Source organism: Lingula anatina, chromosome 4 (assembly GCF_051362555.1).
Source record: "Lingula anatina isolate TDL-2025a chromosome 4, LinAna3.0, whole genome shotgun sequence".
Taxonomy (NCBI): Eukaryota; Metazoa; Brachiopoda; class Lingulata; order Lingulida; family Lingulidae; genus Lingula; species Lingula anatina.
In genome coordinates this window covers 22,207,535-22,235,446 of record NC_141770.1, presented here as the reverse complement: position 1 = coordinate 22,235,446, position 27,912 = coordinate 22,207,535, and the positions used below count along the sequence as shown (strand labels likewise).

The following is a 27,912-nucleotide window of genomic DNA, read 5'->3' as shown; positions in this document are numbered from 1 at the left end:
CCTGACAATCAAATCTGAGGAAAACCACTTATATACAAATAAAAGCTGAAGTCCCTCAAAACTCAACCAATCAATCTTATTTTTAAATTTGATTTGTTTATAGATAACATTGATCACTCTTGTGAGTTTAATGACAACAGGCCTATCGGTTCTCCCTGAAATGTGCTTACAGTGTTACTTATATGCTGAAAAAAAACAGCATAAAATTTGAAAGAAAAGGGCCTGGTCATGCTGATTTTCAATCTTGACCATTCTTTTACTCATAATAATCAGTTCTGTGAGTTTCATGAAAACAGGCTTTAAGTTATTGGTTCTTCCTGAAATGTGCTTACAGTGTTACTTATATGCTTAAAAAAACAGCATAACATTTGAAAGAAAAGGGCCTGGTCATGCTGATTTTCAATCTTGACCATTCTTTTACTCATAATAATCAGTTCTGTGAGTTTCATGAAAACAGGCTTATTGGTTCTCCTTGAAATGTGCTTACTGTGTTACACATATACTTCCCAGTAATCATTCCATAAGTATTGTATAGATCTGTATAATTTGTTGCTAAGTTGTTATGACTAGTGTAGAGAGCCTGTAAAATGTAATATGTATGCATTTTAGTGCTCAATAAAGAATAAAATTCAATATATGCTGAAAAAAAACCAGCATAACATTTGAAAGAAAAGGGCCTGGTCATGCTGATTTTCAATCTTGACCATTCTTTTACTAATAATCATCAGTTCTGTGAGTTTCATGAAGACAGGCCTATTGGTTCTCCTTGAAGTGTGTTTACAGTGTTGCATGTACACTGAAAAAAGGAGAAAAAAAAATGCAAAACTTTTGAAAATAATCACCCCATTTCCTCCATTCTGAGACACTGTATTACACAGTACATGATAACATGTTTACCGTCATATTTATATAATCAACTAGCAATGTTGTAAAGATGCAGAAAATTTCAGACAAACACTAACATATTTACATATCTAGTTAGTTCAATAACGAAACTGTCAACATGCCTGACAATCAAATCTGAGGAAAACCACTTATATACAAATAAAAGCTTAAGTCCCTCAAAACTCAACCAATCAATCTTATTTTTAAACTTGATTTGTATATAGATAACATTGATTACTCCTGTGAGTTTCATGAAAACAGGCTTATTGGTTCTCCCTGAAATATGCTTACAGTGTTACTTATATGCTGAAAAAAAACAGCATAACATTTGAAAGAAAAGGGCCTGGTCATGCTTATTTTCAATCTTGACCATTCTTTTACTTATAATCATCAGTTCTGTGAGTTTTATGAAAAGAGGCCTATTGGTTCTCCTTGAAATGTGTTTACAGTGTTGCATGTACAATGAAAAAAGGAGAAAAAATGCAAAACTTTTGAAAATAATCACCCAATTGCCTCCATTTTGAGACACTGTATTACACAGTACTTGATAACATGTTTACCGTCATATTTATATAATCAACTAGCAATGTTGTAAAGATGCAGAAAATTTCAGACAAACACTAACATATTTACATATCTAGTTAGTTCAATAACGAAACTGTCAACATGCCTGACAATCAAATCTGAGGAAAACCACCTATATATATCAAAACAAGGCACAACTTCCACAAAACTCAACCAATCAATCCTATTTTCAAACTTGATTTGTATATTGGTAACATTGATCACTCCTGTGAGTTTAATGACAACAGGCCTATCGGTTCTCCCTGAAATGTGCTTACAGTGTTACTTATATGCTGAAAATGGCAGAAAAAAAACAGCATAACTTTTGACAAAAAATGGCCCGGATATGCCGATTTTTGATCTTGACAACCCTTTTACTAATAATCATCAGTTCTGTGAGTTTCATGACAATAGACCTATTGCTTCTCCTTGAACTGTGTTTACAGTGTTGCATGTATGCTGAAAAAAGCAAAAACAACAGCAAATTTTCTGAAAAAAAAAAGCAGCCCATTATGAAGATTTTCAAACTTGACCTGCGTTTAACTAATATTCATCAGTTCTGTGAGTTTCATGAAAATAGACCTATCGGTTCTCTTTAAAATGTTGCATCGCATATAATATTATGCTGAGAAAAGGGAAAAACAGCAACTTTGTAAAATTGGCCAGATCACACTGATTACGTTGATTGCAATTTATATAGCATTCCTTCTGGGAGAGATCGATCCATAGTTAGTACGATAGGATCTGGGAACGGTCCCTTAATCGTTTTTGCCGTGTGCATATCCGAACTGTAGGCCTATATATCAGGACGCGTAATTGTCGGGGCGTCTTTTTTTTTCTTTTTTTATTTCACAAAGCGGTTCTTGCAAATGCGGTGTTTATGAATATGTGTGCTCTGTGTTAGCGACATGGACCGACAGGGGCCCATTCAAAATATAATTTCACTTCAGTTGTTAGATTTAGTATTTATTCTAGCAGCCAGGTGTATAACAAACAGGTCAGATCTACAGGTGAAAAGAAGTGACTGTAGTTCGCAGAGCCATTATGTAATAATAAATGTTTCATAATGTCATAGCCTTCTTCAAACTGTCAGGGGTAGATTAATTCATAGTTAGCTAAGGGGCCCTTTACACTGGACGGCGTCCTTTCTGCGTCCTGTAGTACGGATCCATTTGAGAGTAAAAAATTATAATACTTAACTTTCTGACAACTGGCCAATCACCAAATATTCATTTTTTTTTAACCAAAGCAATGCTTGTACCTCCTTTCTACGACCACAGTGATGCCAGTTTCTTGGTCGCACAAAGGACGCCGCCCCAGTGTAAAGGGGGTTTACGGACGATCCATTTACCCTTTTCATTTACTCTGAAGTATCGAATAAAAGAACTGATGGAATAAAAGTACTGGGTGTAAAAAATCTCAAAATTTAATAAAAGTACTGATGGAATAAAAGTACTGGGTGTAAAAAATCTCGAAATTTAATAAAAGTACTAGATGGAATAAAAGTACTGGGGGGAGAAAACCTTTGCACCACTCCCCCCCCCCAAAAAAAAAAAAAATGAAATAAATAAATAAAAGTAAAGAAGAAGAAGAGAAAGAAAAAAGCTAGCTATTGATCATTGTAAAAAAAAAAAAAAAAAAAAAAAAAAAAAAAAAAAAAAAAAAAAATTCACCAGGTAAAATTCACTCAGTATTATAATTTATCTTAAAAACGGGATATCTAATTTATTTAAATTATATATATATATATATATATATATATATATATATATATATATATATATATATATTTGCCATGAGTTAAATTTCATAATCGTCAGGGGCCGAAGACCCAGATATGTCGCACCTAAGCCGCCTCCGAGAGCCATACGGAGACGTTATTCATAGTAAATTTATTCTCAGATATAAGGTTCGTTTTGCATACCTGTAAACTCCTAAGGGTTTATCTTACATAGAAATGTGATTTAACATCGTTTAAATCATAAATCGGCATGAAATAATTGACGTTTGAAAACAGGCACAACTTCTTTGCTGCACTTGAAATGACCTCCTTAGCTATAAATATGATCCTATCACCTTGCGACATTAAATCATTCGATCGATGTACATGAGTAGTTGTCACTGTTGAAGGGAAAGCACGTCTATTTATTGGAACTGAATTCAGGTGACGCATGTACTGTTGTGTTCAGAGAGCGACTTCCGCTTGACCTACTTTCCAGTGCTGTTGGTAGAACAGTCTGTAATGAGTTGAGAACTCAATTTTCTTCTCATTATACTTCAATTTAAGAAAATAAAAAGCGTGACTTGTACTTGTGTAATTTCCCACCGGTACAATATGTATTTAATAAACATACCGGGTGGAAGATTTTTGAAAAATTAATAAGCGTACTGGGTGAAAATGGAGCGTACCGGCGGGAAGAAATTTGGAAAATTAATTAACGTACCGGTACGTTTATTTGATACTTCAGAGTAATTCTTGCACCCTCAAAAGATTGTCGGTCCTAAGATCTACCGAGTGAGCCACAAATTCAGACAGTTCTTCTTTATTTAAACCACTCCAAGTCAGTTGTACTAATAAAGAAGCGTGCCGTAATATGTACAGTGCGATGATAATTATGTAGTTACGTAACGACCTAGGAGAGCTTAATTTGATAAAAAAGACCTTTAGTTTAAAAATATGAACTTACTGAATATATAGACATCTGAGATATAACATTAGTTTCAGTTTAGTCTGCCCTTTACAGCACAACCGAGGACGCGGAATTTGGTCCGCCCTTTACAGCACAACCGAGGACGCGTGTGTATAGCCCGATTTCAGACAAAAAGTTGGACAGTATTTCTGATACACTCGTGGCGGGAATTTGGCCCGCGCTATACAGCATAACCGAGGACTGGCTCAGAATAGCGTCAAATTTCACCACCTAACTTGAAATGGGCCCCTTTATGCATTCCACTGCTTATGTCAACCGAGGACGTCCTCGGTTGGAGGTGTGTCCTCGGTTAGTGGGTTTCGGGCGGGCGTGTGTCCTCGGTTAGAATGCGTGCACAAGAGCAGAGAGAGATAGAGAGAGAGAGAGAGAGAGAGAGAGAGGCACATTTAGAATTGTTTTTCGATTTAAGACCGGGAACGTCGCCTCACTTATAAATAAGATGAATCAGTAGCATATCGCTTCAATGTGAACAAGCCGTTTGTTTCGCAAAGAGTAAAATGTGTCCGACATTATAGCTGACCACTTCTGCTTCATCAAAATAAATCAAAATGGACTTCTCCGATGACAAGAATTGACCCAATTCTAGTCTGAAACAGTTCTGGTCTGAACGTTACTTTATATCTATAAAAACAGATGTCATATCCGTTTTTGATCTATCTAAAACGCTAATAAATCATAATATTTAATTGCCGTCGTTGCTTGCAGTCCATTGTGTTTAGCCCCCTTGCTAAAAGCGTGATCAAATTTCAGACTTCTTCCTATTGATCAAAGGCTGATGTTCTTTTGTTGAAAGGGGCATATTATAAAATATATGAATTACATAATGTGCATTCTCTGCCATGGATTCCAATCTGAATATGTCAAAGAATAATCATTATGTATACTAGATAGAACAGCTGCATCGCCACGTTAAACATTCTTTACTTAAACCCGCAAACATGAGTGCGCTTTAAAAGCAAAACTAAATATTAAGTTAGCAAATCTAGAGATGAGGAACAGGAAGCGACGATCGCTGTTGTTTGTGACTACTTCCAGCTGATAGAGTACGTTGTATTAGACACCTTTGTGGTCGTGATGGCAGTTGGATGGAAAATAAAACAAAATGCAATTCCTTGTCAAGCTTTGAACTCCGATGATTTTTTTCCAAGTGGACAAAGGCCGTTCTTGTTATTGACTTGCACTCCCTAATAGTCCTTCGGAAATATTGCACAGAAGTAACTGTTTAAAATCAACCTTTTTAAATTGTAATTCAAACGACCGAAAATATTGCTTTTATATTCAGCTACAGTAATGGAAATGATACATTTCGGTGTCAAGTGTTTCACCAACACTAGTACTTTAAGGCGTATAACAGGCCTAAATGGCACAGGCGCAGCCAATGAAATGACAACAATACAGTTGAAAACTTCAACCCTAAATTTTGTCGTTAATGTTATATCAAAAGTTTGGTTTACTTCACTTGAAGAAATATCAGTAGTTGTCAATATTTCTATGAAACATGCCTCTATAAGATCTGGATTAGTTATACAATTTGTTATAATATGTCTGTGTCACCATTACATTTATACGAGTATTGGTGGATTTTTTTTCTATCCCCGCTCCAGGCTCAATCTGGCGACTGCGGTGAAATTCCATCGATTTTTATAAATGAGAAAATCAAGTTGATTTCGGCACAATGCTGAGACATGTTTGTATTTCAGTGGCACGAGTACCGCTTGTCAAAGCCATTTAGAGAGTAAATGTTGCCTGTTAATGCCTTTTCATTGGGGTCCGCGTGCTTCCATTACCAGAACGCATCACTCGCAAATAATATAATGGCATAATTAACAAAATCCCACTGTGTAAAAGTGAATATTGATGAGTGAGGGAATTCTACATCTTCTCTTGTCTATTTAAGTGACCAAGGTTGTTTATGTCATACAACAGAGCTAATAGGAGGAAAGATAGTATCGGAGTTATTTTGATGTAATTCTAGACAATACACGAATAGCTCTCTCACGTCAGCTTGTACAAAGGCATGTTGCAGTTCTACTCTTAATTGAATATTATCAGTTAGTAACATTTACAGGGCAGTGAACAAATATGTTTCTTTGATTCTTATAAAACATTGAAGTAGTAGTCTCTATATTCTTGTTCAGCATAAAGCAAGCCGAGAAATGACAAAGTGCACACGACATCTAGTTTTCATTTGATCTCCACAAAGAAAATCGTTTCATGCCACACCTCCCCCTTCACGCAAATCACTGGGGTCAAAATCGAATTCTCACAGCCTTCTTCGACCATGTCTTCGATTTGGGGAAAATTAACATAGGCATTAGCGATTCCCCTAAAAAATAAGACATCATCCCGCCTGCCTTTTCAAAAAGGCAAGGTTTACACTAGAGACAAAAAGTTCGAATCTGAAGCGGCTTGAGTTAAGGCTGAAAGTATTGATTGCAATCATTCTATTGTGAACAAGTGAAAATTTAAGCCCTTGGTTTCCCCAAGATGGTAATAGTGGTCCGCCTTCTGACGTTGGAAACAGAAATAAATCTGTGCCCAGAGCCAACATCAGGCTGATTTGTCTTCTGTGTAGTAAATTAAAGGGACTACCATTTCAACTATAATACCAATGGAAGATAAGAGTGAGGAAGTTTGCCTAATTGTTTGTCCGCACCGTATTAGACTCATTTTATGCCCTGTGTAACACGTCCTTAAGAAACTACTGATTTATCAGGGTTGATGGTAAAAGCATAACTGCATCTCTTCTCCCCAGCTGTTGAAATGTGCCGTACGCCTTTAAGATCGAATGTGTTACGAACCACCCGTGCAAGGAGTGAACGCGGCATTAGCAAATCGAACGGGAATCAGCGCTGATTATGGCAGAGCAATTAGTGCCGCGGGTATTGAAGGCTGCGCATTTCACGTGCCAAGTTAGTATAGGGTCAAGAGTAGTTCATCGGGGACTTGACTTCTCCTACAGCAGTTAATCCTGCGTGATATGTGCCCAGACAAATAGCAGGGAATAAGGGAATATGATAGACCGGTATCTGCCAAACCTCAGTCCCTACAGTAACGATTATGGGATGTTTTGATAGCGAAAACAGTCGAATTCATCACTTTTATTCATAACTTTTGTTCTTTTTGGGGAAGGGATAGAAAGAGTTACGATGTTAATTCAACTGTGCAATTTGGCGTTTCTTCGCATTTCTGCTCTGCACTTTATTGATGTGTCCAAGAGCGTCGCAAATAGTTCATTATAAAGCATTAATTATTTTGCTAAGGGTTGCCAGACGTTTTTCAATGTAGTCGTCAACAGTTTCGGGTCTTCCATCGTTAAAGGCTATTTTTCCTGATTTTACATTTTCATGGCTCGAAATGTGATTATTGTGTGAAAAACTCCCTTGTTGTCATATTCAATGTATCGATATTTTCTAAGTCAACTCACTCATGTTTTCCCTTGGCAGCATGGGTGGCCAAGTGCACTGTCTGGATAGGAACAAATATCAGGAAATGCCCCAGCCCTGTGGATGATAGTCACTGTGGTGCTTTTACTTCAAGTTTAAGTGTGTGCCATCGTATTCCCTTGTTTGATCAGACCTCGCCTTCAATTCTATATGATGGAACTAGTGCATGTGTATATGCCACACTGTTCTTGCTCTGTTTTGTTCTTGCATGATGTAAGAACCACACTTTAAGTTTTACAACGCCATGACGTCGAAGTGCGTTCAAAATTCTAAAGGCTAGGTACATTGGTCAACAGGCTGGGAAACAAATTAATACTTTACCAGTCTTTTTTTGACTCGGTATAGTACAGTCAGACTTGATCTGGGAATGGGGAAGTAATAAATATAACAGTCTCAAACCTGCTGTACTCACTCGGGCATTCATTGTGCCAACATGCACTTGCTTTAGAATAAATGCAACTAAAGAGCCGTTTAAAGCAGAATCAGTCTTTTTCATGACACTTGTATGCGATGTGCTGTTTTTTTATTTAGACTGAGGTTTAATTCATGAGATGTCCGCTTATGCAACACCCTGTTTGATTGCGGTTGCTAACCACACTAATCGTGCGCTGGGAAGTGATGAAAGACACGCTAGATATAGTCCCTCATTAACAATGACACTGGGTTTATGCCTCTCGTCATTGGCAATTAAACTTTTTAGTTCAAGTATTTCAATAAATTAGATAATGTTAACGGGTTTTAATTGATTCTCCCGTCTTTCAATCTTGTACTGTACTAGTATTTGAACTATAAGTGCAAAACTCAAAATATTTCATAATTCATGTATCACGAGTGAAACAGTTTTTATCATTATTATCGTCATTATTTATTAATCAATTCCCTTCGGTGAACTAAACATAATTACACAGTCTGCAGCAATGATGCGCAACAGATAAAACCACCACAACTTACCTGCCCACCAGAGATAAGCGACATTGCTAATGCAAATGGTAATTGCCTGCATGCACCTTGCTTGATTCTATCATCCAATTACGAAGGATAATCACAATTAATTCTTGGCACTTATTCTAGCACTGCAAATGTCACCAAAGATAAACCTATCAGGTAAAGTTTTGGCGTTAACGAACAGAAAGTAATCAGCATCTTTTTGAGGTGGGCGAAACTCACTGTATCACTTTGATCCCGAGGCGCGGCCGTTGCCTCCAATAAGAAACGGATAGACCAAGGAACAGGGGATGGTTTCACATATAAGAACCTAAGACATGAAGTTCATCTAAATTTATAGAACAAAACATTTGCCAGATTCGTTTGAGGATACATTTAAAGCGGTCCACTGAAATAGAGCAACATTTACACGAGAGGTCATGGCTGTCATATCGGTGCCTTGTCGTAGAACGGGTGGAATATATATTTCATTTAAATTTGGTCACTATATTTTTGGACATAAGTAGACTAAATTAAAATTTGATCGAAAAATATAACATCTTTTAGTGTTAAGATCTTTTTTTGTGAAACAGACTTCAAAACAGGAATGTGCTGACGAAAACAGATACATTAAAACCAACTCCAGAGAACAGTAAACAGTAAATTATGTTGCACTGCATGTCTATATGACCTCTGTTGTTCTGTTGTCAGCAGTGCCGTGACAGTGACATCATATGTAACGTCAAGTTAATAGTGACTTCGTTTACCTTTTGCGAAATTTCTGAAAGGAGAAAATGAAATCTGTTCGTCTGGTGAACATTTTGAAGAACTATTTGTCATGCTATGCGGCAGATTTTTTCAAATCGATGGAAGTTTACTGGGCATATTTTACATAAAAAACTTTAATTCGAAAATTAATCTAAACTTTAAGTCCAAAACTTAAGTCTTGAGTTTAAATAAAATCAGAAGTATGACGAGGCCAAATAAATAAATGCCGCGACTTTTATATAAGAAGGGTATCTTATTTATATATCTCAGAAACTGAACTGTAAAGATACCAGTGGTAAAAGTCGCCATGTCAAACTCAATTTAGCAACGCGCTTTAGATTCTTTGATCAACAAAAAGCTAAGAATCTACATTAACAGAAGTACTGTGAACCGACTATTACTGAGAATACACGGACCAGTACATCAATTTGGTACCGTCGAAATGAGGGCGCCCTGAAATAAAACTGATTTAGATAGTTCCCCATCGAACATTCACGTGCTTAGCCTTTAGCCTCACTGCAATCAAAGCAGTGGGCCAACATCATGTTTGCAACGCATTTATCTTTTCTTGACATAGGGGTAAAAGGAATGGCTCGATCACATGTATGGGCTAATGGACGTTTACATTATCAAAAAGAAATAATTTGATCGATTGTACGACATGTGCAACAGAGCAGACCAAAGATCGTGATCATATGCCACAGCAGTCCGTCGGAAACGCCGGACACTATTCCCTTGGGCAGACAAGTTACGTCCCTTTGACTCACCAGTAATTAACTTGGTGATTACGTTAGTATGCAGTTACAAATGGGAACCGTATTTCTTTACACTTTTCCGAGGAAAAGCTCGGGTTTCATTCCAATGACGCACGTCCCCGTCCAATTAGATTTCTTATTTCAAACAAATTAGTACTTTTGTGAGTTAATTGATCCTTTGTAAATATGCCATACCTTCTCATTATTAGCGTGCCATGTTACGAAAATGACATGTCAGCTCGACTTGTCCTCATTTATTATATAGAATTGTACTTTTACAAAACCAAATGTTCACCAGATGACGCAAATACCTATGTGCACATTTCTTATTTTTCCTTTCATAATATATATCCTTAAGTCCGTGCAACAGGTGGGCAATTACTGGTTTTAAGGGCAAAACGAAACCTGTACATATCATGAAGAGTTATTAAATTACCTACACGCTGCATTAAACCGCCATGCACGTAGAGGTACATTGGGAAACCTGCAATTTTACCTGCAGGTTGCTACGCCCTGTTTGTAGACAACGGTATATCACGGTTGTACTCTGTTTTGGTTATGCGTCAATTGGGGCATTCGGTACTTTTATGATTCACGTAGACGGACGTGTTGCTAAATTAAATCGACTATTTACCAAGTTCAAACCGATTAGGTACTTTAATGGTGCACACCGTTTCACTTATTTTCTCTTTGACATTTGACTTCGTGATCTCTTGTGTATGTTTTGTCCAATTTTCGTCTTGCACCATATCTAAAACAACATGACTGCAGACTTTGAGCCCTGTGCTCCTGAGGAAAAGGCTACAGTTACCCAGCAGAAAAAGTACAGGTAAACATGTGCCAGATTACAATGCACGCTGTTTAAAGTTCAATGTATAGCAGAAGGCCTTCATTGCATAATTAGTAAACACGGTCGAACTTGACAGAATCATTTGGTAGAATGAAACATCAGTGGGTGCTATGGTCGACCTATAAGCCTTCCACATACTTTGCAATCAAGAACATTTATTCTGTCTTGGGGGAGGGGGTTATGTTTGTTTGTTACTTTGCGTGCAGTTTAGAGAATGCCCTTGACAAGAGCACAAATAATGCATCGTTGAGCAGGTGAATTTTACATGTGCCCACACTATCCTAAACTGCTGAAAATACAGTCATTTACAGGGTTGCACTTTGTAAGGTGGTAGATACTGCGCAGTACTTTAATTCTGGGATCCCTTGATCCTAGTTTAATAGCATCTGTCAAACACTTCGTGTCATATGTTTGTACGCATCTACCACACACAAACAGACGTTTTCTTCCTTCGAGCTTATAGATTGCGAGACAAAACAGGACTAGCTGAGGATCCACAAACTAGGGGGCAAAAAAGTCCACAACTATTTTTTAATATGCATATAGCTATACCTAATTTCATGTAGGGTTTTTTAGTTTTTGTTAGGTTGAAAAATGCAAATGCACACACGTCATCAGAGGTTTGCTAACGCGGTTGAAAATTTAGCGGGCTTTGATTTTATTCATTCATCGTTAAGAAAAGACGCATATATATTGCCGATAAATGAGAATAACGGACACCAACAACCAATAAAACAGGAATAATGGTCGCTTACGCCCAATCTACGTTTCATTGTTCTTCAAATACAGCTGTCATTCATTGGTACTCAGTTACAATCCCCTCTTAGTCCTTTTCATTTTAAAATGCATTAATTAGGCATCCTCTCCTTTCGTGTTGTTCAAATCCATTGCTTTTGCGTAATATCATTTTAACCAGAACTGCATGGTTGGCTGCATAATTGCCAATTCCGCTCATCTGCGATGACATCGGTTATGCATTATATTTATTACTCATAATTGATTGAAATTACAATAAAGTTTATTCTGACAATGCCCAATGTCTAAACGCAATAGCTAAACAGAGTCATATGCAGTGCCACTCCGCTATTTCCGATTCAATAATAAAGCGAGCCGTTCAAATGTTAGAGTAGTTATAATGCTAAGTTGAACAGTTTTTTGAAATAAAAAAAGAACTATTAACGTGATTTTAATACATAGCCCAGCTGATGTAATTCATTGCTGTCGTATTTGTTTCAATTTGCAGGTAGTGATAATTAAATTCAAACGGGAGGGAGTGAGAGAGACAGCGAGATAGAGAGAGAGAGAGCTTAGTGGGCGAACTTAGTTATCTGTCTCCTAAAAAGCAAGCATTGTAGATGACCAAATTTTGCATTAAAGAGTTTCATTCATAAAAACAATCTTTTTTTTTGCGCAGGATTACAGATGATGAGGCTCAACGACACGGCCCATTACGACCCAGAAGTGGATGAAAGTCTGCTGGTCAGTTACGAGGACGGCCATTGGAGTCGCCCTTACTTTGACTGCATGGGGGCGGACATTTGGATGATCACGTACACCGTGCCCTTCTTTGGATACGAAAATGGCACGTTTTTCTTCAAGTAAGTAAAAAATTAAGGTAATCAGTTATCAAAGGCACAAGTGGGTAACATGTTATATGCCAAGGTTTCTATTTGCGTTGTTTCTGGCAAGTGAAAGCGTGTCTTTGTGTTCGTGAACTATAACATAGGGCAGCGTCCTATATCACGAAGCTTGTGTTATCTACCAGTGCTATTTTCACAGTTTAATGTATATTTGAAGACAAGCTGAAAGGAAGGTTTTATCGGTACATGTCTGGGAATCACAAGGTAAACACCCAGCGATTTGACGCGGTACTCACAAGTTAAGCTGCTGCCTCACAAGTGTGCGCCGGTCTTAAGAGTTTTTTTAATTAAAATTTTAATTGTAAATTCTAATAGATAACGACATTATTCAGAAACAAAAAATATATCAATTATCTCACGACAAATAATTCTCTCGACTTGTAATTCTCTTATTACTGTGTTCACGATACATGAAACAAAATCACCGCAAGAGCACTCACGTAAGAATCAATTAAGCTTGCGTAACAGACATGAAATAGCAAGATAAATGAAGTCTAACAGTACACGTCAACTCAAAGAATAATGAGGTCTTTACCAGCGTTAGAATCGATGTAAAGAACCTATTCGGTTCTAACATTAGGTATTGTTCGGTGGGCTACATTGTAACTAGGGCCCCATTCCCATAGACCCCCTCGATCTACGCGGATCGACCCAACTCTGCGGGACTTTGGCTGACTGCAATCAGCTTAACTGAATGACATGCCTCCCCCTGGCGTTAAGTAAAATGCATAAAGGCTGGTGATCATACGAGAACGTTGGAAACAAGGAGGTGTGTCATTTAGTTAAGCTGATTGCACTTAGCGAGAGTTCCAGGAGAGTTGGGTCAATCCACCTAGACCGATTATGTTTATGGAAATGGGGTCTTAGAGAAGAATGCCATGACGGTGTTTGCAATATCAAGTGTCAGGGTCTCCTACATGGTTTGTTATCGAAATGCTCTGGATACGGCAATCGCAATTGACTATACAACGTAAATAACTTTTTTCAATAATCCATATATTAGAAATTGCGTAAAGATAATAACTGCTATAAGCATTTATAATGTGAGTATATATCTAGGACAACGATAACCGAGTTTTGTCTCTCGTTTCCACTGGTCGAGTTCTGACACCATTTCCACCCTTCTTGCCAGATATAGATAAGTCGGTCACAAAAATGTGATTACCAAATTGTATTTATCGAAGGTCATTTCTCCAATGTGCCAGATTTATGCAAATGCAGATGAGGCTAAATGACCCGTAAATCCCTTATTTGATAAGGCCAATGACCATACGCTCAAGTCAATGGCGCGGTTAATGTGTGATGGATTACTGTAATACCGCAAGCTGTTGGTTTTTCCAGGGACCTTGATATAGTTGGTCATTTGCTCTACCGATACACATTTAACAACGATTAACTTTGCGATCGCAGTAGCTAAATAAACGTTTAGGATGACCACAAGCACTTCGTATCGCTTCTATGTTTTTCAAATGGCATGGCTTTTAATTAATGTTGCGGCAATTACGTGACGACGAGATGCTAGTACCTTTAAAGCTTGTTTTGAGCTTATTCCGTGATAGCAGTTCACAAAACAACACGAACGCAACGTAAAAGCAACAAGACAAAGAAAGCAAAGAAAGCATCCTGTTGTCATCAAGATTAATTGCTGGTTGGTGTGCTACAGAGTACTTTTGGCGGGACGTGGACCCTGAATATGCCCAGATAAAACCATATGTTACACTAGTATGTTCACGGCGTAATATACAAGTCGGGCACTGTGTACAATATAAAATTCTTGATGTCACGATATTAGTTTTAATGATGACATGTGGTTATTTTTCAAAGAGATATTAAACCACGTTTTGACAAATAAATGTTGACGATCAAATTGACTTTGCAATATAGATCTAAGCATGTTGTATCAAACGTGTGTTCTTCTTTTGATTCCATTCATTTTTTACTATTGTATTTTCCTACATACAGGGGCACTAGTGGCATTGACATAGATCTTCAGAAAGTGGACATCAACCAGTGCCCTCTACCGGAAGGAAGTAAAGAGACGAACGTGTTTGCGGGGTCTGCGAGGTGTAAGCCCACTTCTGAGGTGAGCAGTATATACCGATGCCCTTATCTACTTTAGTACAGCAACACGTGTAGGCCTACATAGCTTTTAAAATGTTGTCCCGGAATTGGTTTGGTACTTTGTAGCTGTCAATGGTGTTTTGATGACACACGTTTGTACCAATCTAAGAACTCGATCTACGTACGTCGAGAAATATTTCTCTTTAACGTGTTTCCACCTGACAAAATTAATGGAATAATTTTACTCTGGATAAGTGCTTTGCTCCCAGAGGCCCAGAGGACACTGAATACCATCTCTCTGCTATCAGCATTGCTCTGTCGTTCTCCAGTACTGATACAACGGGTTTGATTAGACTAATACCGCTATTTTGGGTTAATGCTTAGACCAAAATTTGAACTGCATTTGTTTTGTGATACGATCCCCAGTGCATCAGCCGCTGACCGAAATCAACGTATTACAGTTAATACCCCCAGATGTAACGTAAACGTAGTGCAGTCCAACTACTGGTGACTTAAACATAATCAAGGTTTGGAAAAAAACGTCAATATTGCATGCCATCATTTCAATATGTAAGGGTTATTCTGTACTTTTAAGTACAGGATTACAATAAGCAGTGTTTTAAACGTCTGTTTGCTCGAAAATTAATCACTCTTTGTTATCCTTTCACCCCTTAACTATTCCTAACAGTCGCTTTGTCATTACCTAAGTGATCACAGCAGATGATAAGCTTGCATTGCTTCATATCAAAGACAAACAGATTTTTGCTTATGCCTTCAATTACCGGCGGAGTAATAACGTACACAAGTTTTAAATTGATAAAACTTCCTGAAAAGATAGAAGAGTATTGAATAAAAGAGAACAACACTATAGTAGATCAAAGAAGGATGGATGAACCATAGAAGTAGAGAAAAAGTGTGAATCAAAACCGTTCATTTTTTATTTGCATTTCCTGTGTTATCACGTCTGCTAAGCAATCGTAATAGAGCACTCGGATGAAATGGATAGAAAAACGTGATTGTTTCTACTGTGCTGTGATAATGTAACATTGACTCGAACTAACTGATCACACAAGTTCTGTGATGGTTTTACCGTTAGGAAAATTGAAACAGCATAAAACAAAATAAAATACTAGAAAAACAATCATGAGTGCAGACTTCGCCAAGGTAACTCAATTCCCATTATTACCGATTATTTATTACCTAAATTCTCATATCAAAAGTTTGTAAATACTGTTGTACTGTAATGTTGTTCGTGATTTACAAGCACTTCGAAAAAATCAGCAAAAGCGTTGTTTTGTCGATTAACAGTCATTTTTTTTTCAGTGCGAGCCGATGCCAGGTTTGGGCTTCCGGCGAGGATCTTACCTGTGTAAATGCCGGAAAGGCTTCTACTTCCCTGTCGAGAACGCAGAGTACAAGTATTTCAACGGAACAGACGTTGAAGACGAGTATGAAAAGAAAAGAAATGTAATCACACTTGCTTTGTATTTTAAATGGAACTGATTTTGTGTGTGTATGTGTGTGTTTGTGTTCGTGAGTGAGTATTTCCTGATATGCGCTCATGTCAGTGTGCGTGCGTGTTGTGCGTGTACATCACTGTCATGAAGATATCCGCAATCATACTATATCTCTATTTTCTATTAACGCTAGTAACAATATTAATGTATAACATCACCCCCATTTATACGGGTACAGGTATGCGTACACTGCCTTCCAAAGTGCATAAATAATTGTTTTATGCAACCTCTACTTCTTAAAAGTTTTTTTTTATCGAGCAATTTCATAACAATTGGCTAAAGGCGGATATTATATATTGAGCTCCTGAGCAGGAATGGTGCAAAAGTGCGCTACTGACCTTACCTATCAAAGTGGACAATGAATCAATTGTGTGTGAGATTCCTTGAGTTGTTTTTTGACTGACAGTCGATGCGTCAATCGCATCTTTTCGTTCTTGGAAATGATGATGATATCTTATTTGCAAAACCGATTCATTTTATACAGTGATGCGTTCAATAAACACTGTTGATGTACGGTCATTACGGTCAACGGCCTTTCTAACACTATGGCTAATAATTCGATGAGAGATCGCCAAGTGATGATTAAGGTCAAGATCCTTTTAGTGCCCAATAACACGCCGTCCTTAATTGTAGGCGGCAAATGGAGGAATATATACTGATGGTTGCCTTGAGCTTCTACATGTAGGAGTATCCATATTCTCAGGATCGAATATTTTCTGTGACTAATTTTAGTTTTTTCTATGACTGGCGCCATATGCCTCTCTTTTTTTTTACCTATAGAGAACTTAACATAGTTTAATATGCATACCAAATTGGTAAACTTCAATTCAAAATAAATCATGTTATTGATATTGCTTCCCGTTTTATGCCTAACACCATTATCGTTCTAAATGTATAGCCCTGGCACGCTTATTTTCAAAGATACGCGTATGTCCACAGTTTGTGAGCAAACGACTGCGGATACTCTAGTGCCCCAGGTCCCCTAGCTAGTGGCATAATCGATCTACCCTTATCTAAATAACCCCCCTCCCCCGGGATGAAACTTTGAAATATTAGAAATTAAAGTATTTGACTCTATAGAGTGTACGGTATGCCATGTATAGGCAGGTGAGCACTTTCCTTTGGCATCTTCCTGCTCATGTTACATTTTGAAAAAAGGTCATAGCTGTTTAGATTTAAATCAATTTCCCTGGATAAATTAATGAAACTCAAATGAAAAATTATTATTATTATTATTATTATTATTATTATTATTATTATTATTACAAATGATAATACACTTTTTTTCATTTTAGGGAGATCCAAGCAGCGTCTACGACGAGTCGTTCGAGTGTTTGCCGTGTGCCGATGGATGTACCGAGTGTGACGACAGCAGCCCGTGTTACGTCACCACAGATGCCGTACTGAGGACCATTATCTTGATCCTGTCATTACTGTTCATGTGTAGCGTCCCGGTCTGGGCAGTATTTACAAGACGAAACACTGACGTCAAGGTATTATCTTGAACCAATCGATAACATCTTCGTATATTTCTCTTGGATCATGCCTTTGATAGTCACCAATTTATATGATTAAATATAGATCTATGAATAAAACGTAAATGTTTTAATTTTTTAATTTTTTTGGCTTAAATTCAAAATTGATTTTAATTGACGGCCTTTTTGGATTTTATCTTCTGAGTTCGGGTGTCCATGCAGTAAACCCACATTATCTAGGTAGACTTAAAGAACAAGTTGCCACGGCTGGAACAATCAACTTGATGATACGATAGTTCTGAGAAAAAACACCGCGACATCTAAAAAGAAAAGACAGCAAGCTTTGCATGTCGCAGCGTCGACTTTATGGAAATATTGAAATCTAATTAACATGCTCCTTGCCTCTGGTACAGAAACTTTGATGCGGATCTTTAATGCAATCTTTATACTTTTCACTATTGTAAGTGTCTTACTTTAACCCAAGAGAAGTTTTCCATTTTAAACAAATGCACAGAAGTGAACCGATAGGGTGGCGGTTATTATACAAAATGTAGAACAGATTACTATTTTCCCTTTGTGAAAAGATCAGAATCACTTCTGTTAAGAGAATAAGAAAATATCATTCTCGCCATTAAGTTCCTGGGACAACTCATTACTCAACAATTCTTATTTGAACATTTCCAGGAAGTGAAATCGAAACAAAATGAACAAAGAAATCCAATATCCTGGACTACTCATTAGCGGCAGCTTAAAAAGCACTGCGTTTCTTGGAAAATATGGCAATAATGGTGTATATTGTCGTTGCACATTGACAGTTTGCTTGTTTGTAGATTTTCATAGACAGGTATTTGAAAGAAAGAATAGACAGCGATGTGACAGAATGCTCTAACGAGATAATGGGTATGTTCGCCAGAGAACAATCAATAGGACATCCGACACAATAATTAAAATAGAACTTTAAAGGACTTTTAACAACCTAGATCCATAAGTCAATTTAAAAATAAAATGAAAATTGACGAGAGAAGCAATGCATATACAAAGTTTACATTTGCATCAACGTGATGATCCAGCATCTTCGTGGAAAGGAAGTGTTATTTTTTACCAATAGTCCCTAGCATGAGAGCGTTTTGCATTGCTTGCTACCGAGGGTTGCACAATTTTGACGGCCTTACATCATATCGTTGCAACATTATGTAAACCGAATTCAATAGAGCAATCAATGACAAAATGTAATATGACAATACCGTGATAAATGAGGACTAATGTCTGGGTGATGCAACGGCTTGTTTGATAAATTGAGTAAGCTTTGAAGGAATGATGATTCATTTTTTGGGTATCCGCCAAATATATTGCATTGTGTAACCCACGTAGGTCTGATAATCCCCAGTGAATACCAGGGACTGTGTCTATAGTCGAATGCGCAATGACAAAATCTGTAGCTTAATTTTGCGTAACCAGCGGGGACAGCGGTTTGATTTGAATTGACTTCAGGAAGAAGAGGACATCCGTGCAAGGCATACCTTTTTTCGTGCCAGGATAAACCTCATTTACTGTGACGACTGCTAAACTCAAGGCCCTGTTTCGCAAACAAACATTAGCCCAGATATTTTGAATGGGATTTTTACGTAACACGGCTGGCAGTCCAATTCAATTAAACATTGCGCTGGTTTTGAAACAAGAGAGCCATCTCCATTATTCTGTTTGACGTCCACTGGATTGCTATGAATCCATCGTGACCTGAATTACTCAGTAGAACTAATGTTTGGTCTGAAAGCTTAGATCAGTGTTTGGAGGATTAATTTTTTGTAACCAGCCCAAGAATCCCAGTACTGGCAGTTCCAAGCAAAACGTCCTGCTTTCTGCTGTGCTCGTAATTCCTCAAGAGACTTTAACTCGACTTATCGGTGCTCCAAGCTGTCCTTGTGTAGAAGTTAGCGTTTAAATTACCTGGTTTATAAATAGTATATCGTTTACCAGTAGATGTATGGGCTATACAGGAGGGGGGGGGGGAAGGGGGAGGTACATGTACCCCTGCAGGAATAGGGATTTATTTGATGATTGACATCAAAAGAGTGAAACCCAGTGATTGCCTTTTGACGTATAAAGTAAAACTAGTAAGTTGACCTTCGCGTGCTTCTTTGATTTATTGAAGTCGGTAAGTTAATTGTAGCGGGCGATTTGAAAGATAATCGGAAATTGTGCACGGCTAATCGTGTAATGGATTGGCCCCATCATCGACAACAATCTGTCACACGGTTTATTTATTTTACCCTATTGATTTATTACAATCGGCTCAAAGCAGCATATTTCTGCGCTTTCACTTTGCGTTATTAATGAATGACAAAAATCCGGGCTTTATTAATGATTGTAAAAGCAAGTTACGCAGATCTTCGAAAACGATAAACGGCAGATGCACTAAAAGGGAAATTAAATGTCATCCAGTTGACAATGGTAGTCCAATGTACTGAATACATGTTCTGCAGAAATCAAGGACCGTTCTTGTTACGTGTAGATTAGAATTTTGGAATCTCATTAATTGTCCCTAAGTGTAGTTCTTCTTAATAAACAAGCATGTTTTACTCATTAAATCTGAATGACCATAGTATAGTGACATGTATATATTTTACAAAGAGATGAGACGTTTATAAAATGGCCAGTGCTTCATACTTAGGTTAATCCGAAGAAGAATTGTCCTTATCAAATAATTTACAGCTACTTTTTTTACATCTGATTGATATAAGCAAAACTTTTTATTTGAAAAAGGCATTCAAAGGTAAATCACGACACAGGCAGGCAGAAGTATATGTTATGTTGTTATTTTATATTACAGGTATTGAAGGCCTCCAGCCCGGTATTATTAAACATTATGCTGTTAGGGGCTTTTTTCCTGTATTGTCCGGTAAGTAGCATGGTTTTAAAAAGACAGGTATCTGACATTGAGTATAATTTATGCCATTAAAGAGCATAGCTATTGGGTATTTTACAAAAATATTAATTTAATAAGATATAAATAAAAAACAGCCAGTACCAGGAGAACTTACACTGTATATTTGGGTAAATGCAGATCACCAGGTGCGAATACAATATTTTGAGAAAAAAAAAACATGCAGTCAACAATTGACACACGCGAAAAAAAAAAAAAAAAAACTTAAATACTCATAAAAGTATCGTAGAGAGAAATGTAGAATGTTACTTAACTTTTAGTTAACAGAACACAACCCCGTCATCCTGCCACAATTAGTTCTACGTGTTTTAATGTGTATTTCAAACCTATATTAGCAGATGTCTGGGGACTTTCGAGAAAAACTGTAATATCCTCACCACAAATCTTTAAATTGATGCCTTTAAAACCATAAATTGTCTTAAAAGTGCAGCATCCCCCAATCGCTCTTTCTTCTTAATAGTGCAGCATCCCCCAATCGCTCTTTCCCATGGGCCTGCGTGTTATCTTTGGTCACCTGAGCCAATTTTGCCGTCCAGTCATACGAAAGACAGGCAAATGCACACGTCAATATCTCGGTTTGGGTTACACACGCGTTACACGGACGGTTCATGTGCTCTATGAACGTTGATCCAGATTCCCACCAACATTCGACTCAGTTACCCAATTTAATTTAATGCAATGTCCGGATGGTCATGCAAATCAGGACAAATGGGTTTTTAAAAAGAAAAACTCGTGGGAACTAGGACGATGACTTTTGAAGTTGATACCACATACTTATAGTTAACATTGTACTCGAAGATCCCAGATACTAAAAAGATTTGCTTAAATCAGATCGGTATCTAAAAGGCACAGGCAGTAGGTTGCCATTTTGATTTGGAAAGAGAGGGTGGGTTGGCAAATCCGTCCCAGAACCTGCCTAAATAATACTTCAGTTATCACTTTCGCAGGTGATCATCTGTTACAAACAATACGGTACCGCCCAAGGACAAATCGATAGCTAAAAACATACATAGATTAGTATAACATCCTTATGCAACACTTTACAGGCGATTATTACAGCATTTCCCCATTTCTTGGAAATCCCAACTCTTTATGTACTGCAGCTTGTAGTTCGTAATTGTCCATTACGCGAATTGATGCGCTGTGGTTCCGGTTCCCATCACGGGGCTCAATAGCAGGTGAATCGTGAAATGCGTAGTTGAAGGACAAAATTATTTAAGGTAATATAAATTGATTACGCTATCAATAACATTTACGGCAATAACAGAGATATTTTTATCTCTTCTGTAAAAACAGCCCTGCTTCGTTTTCCGGTTGGTGAAGAAACTGGAATAATGATACAATATGCGTGGTGGACATTCTTACTTGTTTGTTGCTTTATGAAAAAAATAGTTACAAATAAACAAACAAACAAACAAGTAAATAAATAAATAAATAAATGTGAAACGTCTTCACACATGCCACATTGGCCTCAAAAGAGAGAAAGTGGAGCACAAGCATATATTGCACAGACCGTTACTAATTTTAAGTTTAATTTTGTGTCTGTCTTTACGTAAGTACGACGCCTTTGGCCCTATACCTGCAATAGCATTTTGTCCTAAAATACTCAGCAAAAATTTTACGCTACTAGTAATGGGGGTATGAAAAATTTAAATTGGATGCAGTGGCTGGCACTCAGAGTTTCAGTGTGTTCATAGTATCGTACTCAAAGTCAGCTTGCTGCTACTGAGGCCCATTTCGCAGTTCTTGGGTTAAGCTTAGACCACTTAAATAGGACAGCCGTTACGTAAAGTCGACTTTTTGATATGGTCTTAGAGCTTTTGAGAATGACTGACCCACATCAATCGTTGCTGGCACGCTTAAATGAAACATCTCCGTCAAGACCAATTTGATCAAGAGACTAAGAAAATAAACGAGGTAAGCGGCATTTAAGAATGTTTCTTAAAGGTATCTTAGACGGCTACGTCTTAGTAAGTCGAACTTTTAGTCCATAAACTGGCGCCCGACTTTGTATGAAACGGCACCCTTAGAACGTTACCGATGAGCATTATGGAACTATTTTATTGACAAAGGTTTGACAGAATAAGAGTACACATAATAGCTTTTTAACCATGTTTTACTATTTTCATGTTTTTTTTCAAGGGCAATTCATCAGGAATTCTCAATCTGCATTGAAAATACGAGAAAATGAAATTGCGCGAACGGGTTCTTTCAGTTTTGAACGCTGGTCGTATCATTATCTAGAAAACAGATTGAATAATTGACAAGAAACAGACATTTCATGGAAAACGCATTAGCAAAGTTAAAAGGCCGTAAATGAAAGGATTTGAAATATCGATTATCTCATAACGCGCTTAAATAGAGCATTATGTACAGATTTAATGCAAAAAAAAAAAAGGGAACGGCTCTTTTCAACGCCAATGTTTGTTTTGTACAGTTAACTGGTTGCAACTACATTAATGGCAAATTTAAAAGCCAAGTTAATTCAATTGAGTAAAAGGCTACAAAGTTATCAAACATAGTTCTCTGAAATGTCAACTAGTGCGAACATTGTTATTAGGTGAAAATGAAAAATGTTCACGTCACAAGTGGTTGATTTCACAATTGAAAAGTACGTTTTCATGATATGGATAATAGTTACAAACTGGACTCAGTGAACTTTCCAGATATCACGTAATAGAAAATTAAAAAATATTTTTTTCAAGAGGTGTGAACTAGCGCTTAAAGAGATTTTCTAACACTGAATATTTGATTGACAATTTAGAATGGAAGAGCTTTGGAGTACGACGACGGAGAGAAAGTAGGTATACGCGTGATTATTATCGAGGTATAGAGAATAAACAACGTTTTGTTTGTATCAAAAGTGAGATACGACAAAGGAACGTTTGAAACTCCAACCCTTCGTTGTCAGTTAAACATATGTTAATATTGATGGATTTGAGTAGTTGATTCCACGGTACTCAGGGACATTTTTGTATCAAATTAAAGCATTTTTTTCGTGATTGACTTGATTTCACCAATCTTTAAACATTTTAACATACGGCAGTGCTTACCAGCGGTCAAATATTTCCAAAGACCACACACATAATATGTCTATAATGACGCCAGATTTTTATGGATTCCGCCGAGAACATCCGAACTTGAAGAAATGAAGTAAAAATGTGCTTGGATATGCGTCTAAGAGAAAGACGATGAAATGAAGTTGGCATCGACCCAGTACGAAAACGTGTAAAATCTGTTCATGCATTTTGTGCTATTAATTCGCCCACTTTGCCTTTTACAAAAGTGGTCGAAACATTAATGACATCGGAAATAAGACTATAGCTCTAACCTCTAAGTATTTGTATTAACCATGATTCCCAGTGTCGTCCGGTATTGTTCTATTGTTTTATAATACTTTTGGTACGGCCCATTTTCAGGGGTTAAACAATGAGGTCATGCAATGTTCCGCATTTAACTGTACACGCGTTATTCTGAAACCTGTACATAATGTGGACATCTCTCTTAGCAAGATTTCACTTGCATATTGCAGTATTTACTGTACCTTTGCAGCAGCTAACGTCAGGTAATAATATTTATCCCGCGACCAATGCTTCGAACAATAAAAAATGGCAATTTCGCTTTCACGCTCTCCTGTATTTTAATACGGCTCGGTGAGTTCATCCTATTGTTCGAAGCGCAAGTTGTGAGGTACACATGTAAGTCACTTACAACTACTCGACATCCCTTGTATGCGACATACACACACTGGACAATAGAAGTGTCACCCCTAATGAACCAATACTTTGGGGGAGATTAATGACTGTGGAATGATATGCTCCTGATATCATTTTATTAACATCAAATTTCACAAAAGAAACGGTTCTGACTGAACAATTCAACTGTATCGATATTCTGACATTGCTTATATTCCGCCTCTTCAGGTTAATAACTTTGATTACTCTGATTCAGGGGGTGACACTTCTATTGTCCAGAGTGTGTACAAGAGAAAATTAGATATAAGTACGCTCTTGTGTGTCACATTTGGTAGACGACTCGTGTTGCAACTAGTACACACAGTTTAACGCCTCGTTTTTTTCTGACTACAAAATTAAAAACACTGTCCGTTTACATTTAAATCAATCAACGGTGCGGCTCAGATAATTGTACAGGGCCGTAGCCTGAGCAAAATGCCAGGGGGGGCAGTAAGCGGACACGAGGGGGCGAAGCTACCGAGGGGGGAGGGTGTGGTGTGTAAAATTCCAAATTCCAGGGGGGCAGTTGCCCCCCCTGCCCCCCGGAGGCTACGGCCCTGTTGTATAAATAGACGAACAACGGCCAGTTCGGTTTAACGGCGGAAGCATGTTTTATGTTGTGTAATTGTTCTCTTGCGATAAGAGATATGAGTAACGCATTAAATTGGTGCTAGTTTTTTAGATTTATTTAGTTACTTGTCGACCGCGTGACTTTAGATATGTCTTATCAATTACTGTAAAATAATTGTGTATTTGTCACGCAACCATACATATACAGTATGTATTTGTTATTGGACTTCATTATTCTTATACATGTTCTTTTATCTAATGTGGCGATTTTCCTAGCTGTTCCGTCAATTTTACCAAGGTCTTTTTTAAAGCAGTGCTGTACTTTAAAAGCCAGTCGGTTAATAGTGCATACATGTCAGACATGTACAGATCTGAAAAAAGTTTAACTTCGCATACAAAACATAATATTTCATCTAGGCGAAATTGTGAAAAAAATTCTGCCCTACCGTACATGTATCCTTATGAATTTCAATCAATTTACTAAATTGTGTTTACCAATGTTATGGACATTTATTTGAAATAATTGGCACAGAAACATTCGGAATACACCACCCCCCCCCAAAAAAAAAAAAAAAAAAAAAAAAAAAAAAAAAAAAAAAATTAAATCCAATTTAAACAATCGTATTTTGTTTTCATTCCAGATGATCGTTAATTATTTCCCACCGAGTGAAATAGCTTGTTCCGTGCGACTGTGGTGCAGAGGAATAGGGTTCTCTATTTTATATGGTGCCTTACTTTTAAAAACGTGGAGGTAAAGACATATTTTTAAATCTAAAGCCGCCAGAATTTTAGACCTTATTTTGATAAAGTTTCTAAAAAAGGAGACGTTTCTATCAGATTTTTCTGGATATGAACTGGATGAATGGCATTTGCTATTGAAAAGCACATAATAAGATAAAAGCATGATATCTATAGCGGTAGATATTTACCAATCAAAGATATAAAGTGTTTTTATAACCTTTCATGTCGTGCACATAACAACTAAGCAATGTCTTTTATTATTGTTGTTAAAGTTACTGAAATTGTCTCATTTCATCTTCAATCATCTAAATTAATTGATTGATATTTTTCGCAGGATCTCTGTTGTCTTCAGGGTTCGCTCAGCACAAAGAATAAAGATATCCGATGCAGATTTAATAAAAAGACTCATATTTATAGTATCAGTGTTCGCCACATTTTTAAGCATACGGATGGGCGTTGGTCGACCCAATGTCATCACAGGTAAGATAATGGTGCGGATAACACTTAACTGAAAATCCACTCTTGTCGGCTTCAAAAGTTTTCCCGCAGCCCTTCCACACCCACCCTTCTCCCGGCCTCCACTACGCACCCCCTCCCGTCCCAAACAATAAAGTGAATATATTCAAAGGGTGACATCTTCAAATGGGTACTACATGTACTGGGGTACGGGTGCGTTCGAATTGACTCTGCAGGGACTCTAGCTGAATGCAATCAAAGTAAGAGATTAAAACCCGCCTCCTCTTGTTACCAACGTATTCGTATAATCAACGTTTCTGCATTCTACTCATCGCCAGGAGGAGGATCTTTTAATTTGATTGCATTCAGCGAGAGTCCACCGTGGAGTTAGTTCGAACTACCCAGTGCGATAGTTTCAATGTGAGCGCACCCATACTCTCTTACATGTCAAGTGTTTTATATTTAAATACAAAATGTCGCGTGAATTGAGGATTATACAATGTATGTTTCCTTTTTCGCCTCCTTCAACCCCCCCTCCCCCGATCAACTAGAGCTAGATAGTTTTAAAATTATTAATCTACTGAAAGACATGTGCATTTTCAGGCTACGACATGCGAGGTCTTAAAGCCAATCTCTGCATATTTGACGTGTGGGACTACTGCGGGTCCGCCGGGGAGACGCTTCTCTTGCTCTGGGGTATAAGGCTCTGCATCAGCGTGCGGAAAGCACCATCCGAGTTCAACGAGAGCAGATTTATTAGCTGGGCTATCTACAATGAGACCTTGCTATCAGTGTTTTTAACCGTATCTATGTGAGTTGACTTTTCTTTTTTTTTCTCGTTTTTCATGTTTAAAGAATATTGAAATTATTAAAATATCCAGTATGAAAATACAATTTGTTTTTTAACGCTTGTCAAATTAAAGTCTGTATTTCACATGGAGTCTAAATACACAGTAACAATATCTCAAACCCATTGTGGACAATGATATATTCACTATACTGTACATTTGATGCACAGGTATCGGGTATTACACCACAGATGTTGGCTTTCTTAAAGAGCATGCATTGTTGAATTTCCTTCTGGTGTATATAAAGGGAAAAGTTTTTTCCCCAGAATATTTAGACAATAATCAAATAAATAAATAAACATAGAGAATGGAGGGACATTCATATCTCGTTTCAGGTAGTTTTCATAAACCTCAGAACTACATTGTATAAATTACAGTTTATTCTATTCTTTAGTGTATATTGTTTTCATTTCAGGTATTTTCTCCAATCTATCGCAAACCCGGACGTGATGTACGTGGTATTATTTGTCCATACTCAGCTTACTGTAACAGTCACCCTTGCCTTTCTCTTTGGATCAAAGGTATGCACCCTCCTCTGGTGGTTTTTTAATGTTAATGATGTATCCTTCACCTGGGGTTTTAGAGTAAGCTTCCTCCTTTTATCTTTGAAAGCGTATAGACGGTGTTCAATGAATACGGATTATAGGCATGACTAATGTTTATCATTAAGCTGCTGTTGAAGAAATTCTTTTTTTAAAAAGTTATTCGACTCGCAAAACTGATGTATCTCTTCGATGTTTTATAGGCGTATTTAGTTTTCAAATACAAAGGCAGAGAATCCATGGGGTCGAATTCCACCGCCAAAAATAGTAAGATGTTACTGGCGGGACGAACGAAGAGCTCGATGCTCGAGACATGCACCTATGTGGACTCAAAAGAAAGTGCCATGAACGGGGAGAAAATTAGGACGGAGGAACCGCAAGAATTTACCTTGGAAAAGGAAGTTCAGGTAGGTATATTTCATTATTGTTGATCAGTTAATTAATTGACAATGACCAAGTGGTCACTGTGAATCAAATTGTT

At 37.4% G+C, this 27,912-nt stretch overlaps 1 protein-coding gene across 2 annotated transcripts in view; it reads left to right on the top strand.

The window, feature by feature from the left end:
- Positions 1 to 27,912, top strand: part of LOC106163714 (metabotropic glycine receptor) — a 78,588-nt gene that overhangs the window by 49,539 nt on the left and 1,137 nt on the right. Inside the window, exons 1-11 of one of the 2 annotated variants that reach the window (XM_087011389.1) lie at positions 10,725 to 10,882; positions 12,318 to 12,501; positions 14,506 to 14,626; positions 15,928 to 16,071; positions 17,417 to 17,614; positions 20,427 to 20,495; positions 25,486 to 25,595; positions 25,920 to 26,065; positions 26,645 to 26,852; positions 27,305 to 27,410; positions 27,635 to 27,838. In XM_087011389.1, coding sequence (XP_086867515.1) covers positions 12,326 to 12,501; positions 14,506 to 14,626; positions 15,928 to 16,071; positions 17,417 to 17,614; positions 20,427 to 20,495; positions 25,486 to 25,595; positions 25,920 to 26,065; positions 26,645 to 26,852; positions 27,305 to 27,410; positions 27,635 to 27,838 — 1,482 coding nt within the window. In that variant the 5' untranslated portion in view covers positions 10,725 to 10,882; positions 12,318 to 12,325. Of the gene's footprint in view, positions 1 to 10,724; positions 10,883 to 12,317; positions 12,502 to 14,505; positions 14,627 to 15,927; positions 16,072 to 17,416; positions 17,615 to 20,426; positions 20,496 to 25,485; positions 25,596 to 25,919; positions 26,066 to 26,644; positions 26,853 to 27,304; positions 27,411 to 27,634; positions 27,839 to 27,912 lie in introns of those variants that run through there. The other variant, XM_013541379.3, reaches the window with a different exon arrangement.